The 10,610-nt window shown below is 37.7% G+C and overlaps 1 protein-coding gene across 1 annotated transcript in view; it reads right to left on the reverse strand.

Annotated features, from left to right (window-relative positions):
- The window catches only part of ACTR3B (ARP3 actin-related protein 3 homolog B (yeast)), a 237,677-nt gene that overhangs the window by 146,470 nt on the left and 80,597 nt on the right, over window positions 1–10,610 (reverse strand). Inside the window, exon 4 of the mRNA XM_006873668.1 lies at window positions 9,051–9,161. Coding sequence (XP_006873730.1) covers window positions 9,051–9,161 — 111 coding nt within the window. The remainder of the gene's footprint in view (window positions 1–9,050; window positions 9,162–10,610) is intronic.

Consider the following 10,610-nt stretch of genomic DNA (forward strand, 5'->3'; position numbering starts at 1 on the left):
GTTTCAAGAGATAGCATATGATCAAGAGTCAAGGATAGTGAAGGAAGTGCATTGAAGAAATTCGCAAAGTGGCAGCATCAATGGGCTCAAGCGTGGTAACAACAGTGAGGTTGGCCCAGGATTGGGCAGTGTTTTGTTCTGCTGTGCACAAGGTCACTATGAGTCAGTACTGACTTGATGGCACCTATCAACAACAACATAAGAAATTATAGACAATGCTGAAAAGCATGAGAATTCTAGAATGCTTAATTTTGCTCATGTGGAACCTATACCTAGATCGAGAAGAAGTCTTTAGAATACAACAAAAGGATAGTGAAAGTAAAAGAAGATACAAATTTTTTGATAATGGAAATAAGTGTCAATTGCTACAGTTTGATGAACTGTACTTGGCCTATACTTATGGATGTAGTAGCTCAAAATACCAACCAAGAGGGAAAGAGTCTTCATCCTATCCCCTCTGTACACAGGGGTGATAGGGATTGGCAACTTAGACATTGGATACCTAAAATGGGGGAGCTCTAAAGGCACAAAGTGACTGGCTTACAAGTTTTCAAGATGGAGTTTAGTTTCAAAGTATGCAAAGGAAGGTAGAATCCCCACTGAATGGTTTTTATCTTGTCTAGACAGGTCTGGCGAAAAGAGCTGGGGATAAGATTCTTATGATTCAATAGTGACTAGTTGGTATCATAACTAATTGCAATTGTCACGATTGTAAAGGTAAATACATTTTAGGAACAGAGGACCCTAGGACCATCAAGGGAGAAGAGCAAGAGTGGAATGTGAAACCCTATCCAGAGAAGCGGAGACACAAGAGATGTAGACAGAGATGAAGACATGGGGAAATAGAGCAACTGAGGACTCTAGACTCATGGAAAGAGAAAGACTGTCTAGTGGCAACCAGGAGGCAGGCTTGCAGAATGTGCCCTTTGGTTGTTTAAATGACAATATATTCCTGAGTGTTTTGGTGTACATCCCTGCCCCCAAAATAAACACACACACACACACAAACAGATAGTGAAGGGTTTAAAATCAGGAAAAGTACGTGCCATGGTTGTATCCGTTCACCATACTTAATCATTCTGAATGCTGAGCAAATCATCCAAGAGGCTGGACTACATGAAGAATTCAGCATTAGGATTAGAGAAAATTAACAATAACCTGTGATATGCAGATGACACAACCTAGCTTGCTGAAAATAAAGAGGATTTAAAGCACTTATTGATTATTGATGAAGATCAAAGACTACAACCTCAGTATGGTTCACACCTCAACATAAAGAAACAAACATCCTCACAACTAGATCAAGAAACAACATCATGGTAAATGAAGAAAGGACTGAAGTTGTCAAGCATTTACTTTTAATTGAATCCACAATCAATGTCCATAGAAGCAGGAGTCTGGAAATCAAATGGCACATCACACAGGGAAAATCTGCTGCAAAAGATCTTTTTCAAGTATTAAAGAGAAAAGATGTCAATTTGAAGACTAAGGTGCGCCTGACCCAAGTCATGGTGTCTGTAATTACCTTATGTGCATGTGAAAGTTGTAAATAAACAAGGAAGGCTGAATAAATATATAAATAAGGAAGACTGAATAAATAAATAAGGAAGACAATAAATAAGGAAGACTGAAAACGAATTGATGCCTTTGAATTATGGTATTGGCAAATAATATCGAATATACCCTGGACTACCCTGGTGTGGCGCTGTGGGCTAATGTGCCAGACTGCAAAGCCATTTGAACTGCAAGGTCAATAGTTCAAGCTCACCAGCTGCTCCTCAGAAACCCTATACAGGGTTGCTATGGGTCAGAACTGATTTGACCGCACTTAACAACAACAACCAGAAGAACGAACAAATCTTTCTTGGAAGAAGCAAATACAGCCTGAATGTTCCTTACAAGCAAGAATGATACGACTACATCTTTCTTATGTACTCTGAACATGTCATCAAGAAGGACCACTCTCTGAAGAAGGACTTCAGGCTTGGCAAAGTTGAGTGTCAGTGAAAAAGAGGAAGACCCTCAATTATATGCACTGACACATTGGCTGCAACAATGGGCTCAAATATATAACTGAATGTGAGGATGAAGTAGGACCAGGCAATGTTTTGTTTTGTTGTACACAGGAGTTGAAACCAACTCAATGAAATCTAGCAACCAAATTATTTGTTGCCAAAAACAATCTTGGAAGAATTTACATTAAAATCTATATACTTTCATTAAGATAATATTCACATTATTATTCGGGTTCTGGTGTTTTTTTTTTTTTTTATTAAATTCAGTATTATTTGAGGTCTTATGTTCATAAACCCTGAGAATCATAACAATAAACTTAATTCTTCTTCTATCATGTATTTCTTCAAGGTCTCCCACCAGTATTATTCCTTCAGAAAACTAATTTTAAGTAAAATTTCCAAACAATTATTTAGAACAAAATCTAAATTTGGAATGTCATTGTTGTTAGGTGCCATCAAGTCACTTCCAACTCCTAACAGCCCGAAGCACAACAGAACAACGCATGGCACAGTCCTGCGCCATTCTCACAATTGCTGTCACGTTTGAGCCTATTGCTTCTACTGTGTTAACTCAGCTTGTGGGGGCTTCTTTCACTTTTTCACTGACCCTCGACTTTACCAAGCATGATGTCCCTCTTCAGAGACTGGTCCATCCTGACAATAACTCCAAAGTACGAAAGACAAAGCCTCACCATCCTGGCTTCTAAGAAGCATTCTGGTTGTATTTCTTCCAACACAGATTTGTTTGTTCTTCTGAGAGTTCATGGTATTTTTACTATTCTTCTCTACCACCACAATTTAAATGCATCACTTCTTCTAGGGATTACCTTATTCACTGTTTAACTTCCATATGCATATGTTGTTGTTTTTATTGTTAAGTGCCACAAAGCCGGTACCAACAAATAGCCACCCTGTATAGGATTTCTGAAGAGCGGCTGGTGAACTTGAACTGCCAACCTTGTGGTCCAGTGCATTAACCCACAGTGCCACACCATGCATATGATGTGACTGAAAATATGATGGCTTAGATCAGGCATTCTCTGAGTCCTTAAATTGGTATCTTTGCCCCTTAATACTTTAAAGAGGTCTTCTGTAGCAAATTTGCCTAATGCAATACAGTCTTTGATTTCTTAACTGCTGTTTCTATGACTACTGATCATGGATCCAATCAAAATGAAGTCTTTGACAAGTTCAACATTGTCTCCATTTATCATGATGTTATTTATTGGTCTAGTTGTGGGGATTATTGTTTTATTTACATTGAGGTACAATCCATACTGAAGGCTTTCTACAAATAAAATTGTATCCTCTGCACACCGTAGGTTGTTAATGAGTCTTCTTCCAATCCTGATGCCATGGTTCTACTTCAAATAATCCAGTTTCTCAGATTAGTTGCTCAGCATACAGACTAAGTATGGTAAAAGGATACAACCCTGGGGTACATCTTTCCTGAATGTTAAATCATTCAGTATCCCTTTGCTCTGTTCTAACAACTCCCACTTGGTCTATGTTCAGGTTCCTCATGAGCACAATTCAGTGTTCTGAAATAACCGTTTTTCTCAATGTTATTCATAGTTTGTCATGATCTACACAGTCTAAAGTCTTTGCAATAAAACACAAGTAAGCATCTTTATGGTATTCTTTGCTTTCTGCCAAGATCCATATGATGTCAGCAACAGTGTCTCCAGTTCCAAGCCCTCTTCTGAATCTGACCTGAATTTCTGACAGTTCTCTGTTGATGTACTTATTGCAGTCAATTTTAAAGTATCTTCAGCAAAATTTTACTCACATGTGATATTAATGATACCATTAGATGATTTCACATTTTTTGGGAGTCACCTCTCTTTAGAAAATGAGCACAAATATAATCTACTCCAACTGGCTGGTCAGGTAGGTTGGTATAGCAAGCTTTTTGTTGTTGTTGTTGTTGCTGCTTTAAATACAATAGCATATGATTAAGGAGCTCTGGTAGTGTAATGGTTACAAATCGGGCTGTGAACCTTAAGGTTCGAACTACCAGCTGTCCCGCGGGAGAAAGTTGAGGCTTTCTGCTCCCATAGAGATTTACAGTCTCAGAAATCCTGTACAGGGTTGCTATGAGTCGGAACCAACTCCAAAGCACATAACCACCACACCACCACTACCACCACAACATATGATTAGAATGTCATGCAACTGCAAGCTATATAAAACTTTTTATTCAAAATAATAGTAAAGTATCAACATAAAAATGAATTTATTATTTTTAGATAAAGGTAACAAACTGTATACATATACCTAAATTTGCTAACTCCCCAAATCTCTCTACAACTGAACTAAAGAAACCTGTTTAAAAATATAAGGACAGGAAAAATGGGAGAAAAGATACCAGTATATTAGAAGATGAAAAGTACATGGGCTAGTAGCAACTGATTTAACAAAATCAAGGAAATCAAACTCTGTATGGGTTTGTGGCTACTACACTGAACAGAACAGGACCAAACCAGGACCTATTTACTTATATCAGGATACCTGCAATTCTATTTCAGATCTACATCACTTCTAGTAAGAGACTACAAATTTTCAATTTTACCAGGTAAATTCTATCACAGAGCTAGAACCTAGAGATGTCAAGAGAATCGTGGATTCATATATTCATCTCTAAAATACCAAGAATGGTATATTTTATTTTAGGAAGTCAGGATGAAATTTTACCCAACATTCAACATGAAAATGCTACTGACTCCTAAAATCACTCCCTGCAGGTCAGAGATTGTCCCTAGACAACAACCATGTTTTGATAGCCTACTAGACTTCTTCACATATACAGTCCACAGGCACCCTTATGAATTCAGCAGATATAAAACTACACTCTCCTTCTTCGTTCTCCCTCAAAATGTGAGTTTCTCCTAACATTTCCCATCTTGGCCAGTCATACCTATACACCACCAGCCCAAACATCTGAGATTCCTCTCCTTTAACTGCCACCAGTTCTAACCTCTGGGGTTGTCAATCCTACGTCCTGTCAATCTCTGCTATATACATGCAACTTATAGAGCTAAAGATACACATTGCAAGAAGTGAGGATATGCACAAGTTTGTGAGGGTGCATACCAGGACAAGGAAGCCAAATACAAGAACAAGAGAAATGATAAGTCTATTCCCATCCTACATACTATGAATCAGATTCCCCTCAGGTGGGCTCAACAACTACAAACTCTCAAAGTGTGAGTGTATTGCTGAACTGAGGTTAATTCTAGTAAAACATATGTCTTTCACTATACGGCGCCCATAAACACAAGTTATCTTGTGCGAGAGAAACTTCCTCCATACGGGAGGAAAGTTCGTTTTCTTATAGTTATTGAGAGATGCTATGTTGGTGTCTTATATGGAGCCTTTCTTAGAGACTTTCATGGATATTTTTCACTGTGAATCATTTTTACCTTGCACATTTTAAGAACATAAGCCCTGCATAAGATGTAACTCCCCTACACCCATTTCTCCCTATTACCATTGCCACAGTCTTAATTCAGGCAGTCATCAGCTTTCTTTTGGATCATCATGAAAACTCTTTGATAGCAGTCTTCTCCTCCTAGCCATTCTTTCTACAATCAAACCATCTAATTCTCCAGTCTACAGCCATAACCATGCATGACAATCCAACACTCCCATTCCCTGTCATTCCCACTTCCAGTAGGCCTTTAGGGGGTTAGTAGTGGTCATATGCAATGAAGTCGGTTCTGACTCAGAGCGACCTTGAATAGGGTTTCCAGGGCTGTATATCTTTACAGGAGCAGAACGCCTCATCTTTCTCCTACGTAACAGCTGGTAGTTTTGAAGTGCTGACCTTGAGGTTAACAGCCCGACTCATAACCACTATGTTACCAGAGCTCCTCATCATCACCAAACTGTTTCACTGTGACTATCTGCATGTGCTGCTTGCTCTTTCTTGGCACAATTTATACTTTCTTCTGAAAGTATCACTTAATTTCCACTCAAAAGCACTGGAATTCTCTAAAATATATGAAATATGAAATATATTCTGTTTGAGCTCTGAGCAATTCAGTACTGAATAAACGAGCACTATTTTCATCTGACATCTGCTCAAACCATATGCCTAGCTAACCATAGAGTCTGCATACCTAAGCCTCACCGGAAAAACTTAGCAGCAATTAACTCATCATGTTTGCCCTATACTTTCAAGCCCAGTATGTTCAGGTGATTATTCAGAACAGTAAGACAGCACAATTTTGTGAGCAACTTGTTGTTAAGTGTCATCAAATTAATTCCAATTCATAGCGAAGCTGTATAGGGTTTTTAAGGAGCCACTAGAGGGTTTAAAGTGCCAACCTTGTGGTTAATTATTGTTGTTGTTAAGTGCTGTCGAGTCAATTCCGACCCATAGCGACCCTGTACAGGATATTCAAGAAGCAACTATGAGCTTGAACCGCTGACCTTGAAGTTCAAATGGCTTCACAGTCTGGTGCATTAACCCACAGCACCATACCAGGACTCCCAGTGTTTATCCTACAGTGCCACACCTGGACTCCACTAAGGGACCCATAATTTGGATCTCTTGGATTTTTAAAGCCAAAAAGCCTTTACATGATATAGCAGTTGAGTACATGTTTTCAATTAATTTCTATGATGTGGCCACATTCTGCCTTGGTCCCCTTCAAACTATTCTATCAGCCGAGGACTGACAGCACAAACATGAAGGAAATGTACTATTTTTAGCACTTCCTCAGTCACATCTGCATGAACCTGACTGGCAGAGTTCACCACACAATATATAGAATACAGTATTTGCTTCTCCTTTGATTTAATAAAGTCAATCATTTTTAATTTTCATTGCAAGTTAAAAATGATCAACTTTAATAAATCAAAGGAGAAGCAAATATTTCAATTTTGGTCAATGAAGTTTACTTTTTCCATGTTCACAGTAAACATTTCTAACTCCTTCCTAGAAAGTGGTTATATCGTATGAGCTTATATGGGCTAGCTAAATCAGCAAAAATTATTTTAGTGAAAATTCCCTGTGGGCTATGCCCTTGTGTCTGCTTTTGGTCCCAGGCCTTCTAATTAGAATGTGACTGATAACCCCTGGTGAAGCAATCTGGGAATGACAGAATGATGTAGCTTGGAAATGAACCTTGTCTTCAAACTATCCAACAGGTAGTTATGTAAGTTCTAGAGAAGGAAAAATGCTAAATCTGACAGGTTGGGGGAGTGGGATTTGTTTGGGCTTTAAAGACAAACTCACTTACAGTTTCCTGGCTCTATCTGGTTTTATTTAGAAAATGCTGTCCTGGTATGGCACTGTAGGATAAGAATTGGACCCCTAACCAAAAGGTCGACAGTTCAAACCACCAACTGCTCCTCAGAAAACCAATACAGGGTCCCTATGAATCAGAACTGACTTGATGGCACTTAACAACAAAAACATATAGGAGTCCTGATGTGGTACTGTTGGATAAGCACTGGACCACAAGGTCGGTTTGACTCACTGGTCGGCAGTTCAGACTCACCAGCCACTCCCTTGGAAGCCCTATACAGGGTCACTATGAGTCAGAACCAATTTGACAATAACAATTGGCACTAACAACAACATAGATAGATGCAAAGGATGGGAAAATACACAAGAGTGGCCTGTCAAACTCAGTATTCATACTTGGCGATTTCTAGTTGTAAATATGTAGCATCTTCAGAAACTACCTTTAATGAATGTTAAATCTATAGATGAAATTAATTACCATAATAGCCTGTAGTTAATATATTTTAAACTAGAAAATTCTACTGAACACTTCATATTCTAACAATAGAAATAATTATATAATTGGATCTTGGGCCATTTGAAAATGTACTTGTATGGGAAAAACCCAAACTAAATTATATAATAGTTTATGTTACATGAAATTGCTCTCTATAAAGACAGCATTTTATATATGCAATGAATTTTAACTTAACAGGATAATTCTCTGGAATGAAGTACATAACTGTAAGAAGAATATTTAGAACAGATCCCATGATCAAGAGAAATTTCTTCATTTCTCTGTAATATTTCATTCTGTTTTAATAAGAGGAATTAAATACCATGACCAAGACCACAACATTGCTGAGTTTTATTTTATAGTAAGATTTAAACTCAGGGAAAATAAACTTTTACTCTGTTTCCTCTGTTATAATAATTGGAAATAACTAAATCTGGCTGCTGGAAGTTCTGATGTAGCACGGTAAGAAAAGCACTGGATTACAAAACAAAAGGCTGGCAGTTCAAACCCACCAGCTTTTCTTTGGAAACCCTATACAGGGTCACTATGACTCAGAACTGACTCGATAGCGCTTAACAACAATAACATCTGGATGTTTTATAAAGAGATTCGATTATACAATAAGTTCACCCAAATTCATTCCTCCTACCATCTTGCTTGCTGTTAGATCTCTGATTTTGTTTGGATATTTATCCTCCTAGGGTCTAGGTGATCAGAGAGGATACCCCTTACCAGTCTCAAGCAGAGAATCTTGATTAACCTAAGTCAGTCAAGGTAAATTTAATCTCCCTACTCCCTCACCCCACATGCTAGTGACCTGATTAGGTATGGATGGATGAAGCAAATCTACTGGGGAAGTTTCTGGAAAAGGGTTTCTTAATTCTTTAAAAATGATACTCAAGAATCAATTTCACTTCTTCCATATCTAAATGCAGACATTTGAAGAAGTGATGCTAGAAACTCTGACAGCATCCTGGCACCTAAGAGGAACCAATAAAAGTAAAAGATGTGAAAATGGGATCCTTTGTGATATCTCTGAGCTGCTGAATAACCCACCATGCAACCACCCAACTCTGGCCTCCTCCTTTTAGGAGATAATAAACCATTTTTACGTTATTTTTGTTATCTTCTATTATTTGCAACAAAAATAACTTGATTCATATAAATATCTTTAGAAAGAGTGAAAACATCCCTTGAGAAGAATATCATCAGTTTAACATCCCAGCAATTTGGAAGTTCATGGTTCTTTTTCGTTAATATATTCCTCTTCATTCCAGCAACTCACCATTAAAAAATAATGATCCTCAGGTTCTGCTCGAAGATATTTAAAAATCACTTGTTCCATGAACCTTTCCATAAGATCCCAGTCTTCAATTATACCATGTCTTATTGGCCACTGAAACAAGAGAAACCAACAGGTCAAGCTTTAGCCCACCACAGTGGACGAAACAAGATGGGTACAGAACAAAGAACATGTGTTTTCAGGAGGGGGAGGGAATATGCATTTTCATGAAATTTGTGTTATTTCATATGAAACTATATATTTTTTTATATTCTACTTTGCCACACCATCTAAGTACATTTCGGTACAATCAACTGAATAATGGAGGGACAGATTTTAAAAGTGCATATAATCTGTCATATAATTCACTTTGAGAGTTGTAGATGGGCACAGGATAAAGGGCCAGTTAATCAATAAATAAGACCATGCTTTCATAGTCTGACTATTAAATTAATTCAAGATGAAGCTACTAAGAGTATAGAGTTTGGAACCAGATGGACTGAGTGTAAATTTCAGTGTTGTTACTTACTAGCTGTGTCATCTCAGGCAAACTACTAATCTCCCTGCAGCTTAATTTCTTCTATAAAATGGAGATCACAATTAAATTCATATGCTCACAACTTAAAATACTACTAGTACCAAGGAACTTAATAAATATCTTTTTTTAAAGTGGTTTTGACAGTAAGACAAAAATATTAGGTACTATGAAAAATATGAGACACTGTGAGACAACAGGTAAAATGAAATGGGGTTCTAACAAAAGAAAGAATTTACTCAAAAGAGGGCAGAATGGATATTTTAACAACTTACAAAATAACCTCTGGTGGTGGTAGTGATGGTGATGGTAATGGCGGTATGCTGTGGAGTCGGTTTGACTTATAGTGACCCTGCATAGATAGGGTTTCTAAGGCTGTAAATCTTTACAGGAGTAGAAAACATCATCTTTCTCCTGTGGAATGGCTGGTAGTTTCAAACTGCTGACCTTGAGGTTAGTAGACCAACTTATAACCACTACGCTACCAGAGCTCCTTAAAATTACCTTTACCATTAAATCATTTCTTTCATTCCTCTACCCCCACACTATAAATACTATTGTTGTTAGATACCATCAAGCCATACCAAACTCATCCACAACAGAACGAAACACTGCCCAGTCCTGCACCGTTCTCACAATTGTTATCTTTCTACTACTATGTCAATCCACTTCATTGGGGGTCTTGCACTTTTGAACTACCTTTATACTTTAGTAAGTATAATATTCTTCTCCAGAGACTGGTCCTTCTTAACATCTCTGCAACATAAGAGACAAAGTCTCGCCATCATTGCTTCTAAGGAGCTGGTCATACGTCTTCTAAAAAAGATGTGTTCTTTCTTCTGGTAGTCCATGGTACTTAAAGTATTTGTCAACACCACAATTCAAATGTATCTATTTTTCTCTGGTCTTCCTTATTCCAGCTTTCTCATGCATTTGGTAATTAAAGATATTATTTTGGGGTCAGGTGCACCTTAGTGCTCAACATGACATCTTTGGTCTTTAACACTTTAAAGAGATCTTTGGCAGCA

This window comes from Chrysochloris asiatica, unplaced genomic scaffold, assembly GCF_000296735.1.
Source record: "Chrysochloris asiatica unplaced genomic scaffold, ChrAsi1.0 scaffold00249, whole genome shotgun sequence".
Taxonomy (NCBI): domain Eukaryota; kingdom Metazoa; phylum Chordata; class Mammalia; order Afrosoricida; family Chrysochloridae; genus Chrysochloris; species Chrysochloris asiatica.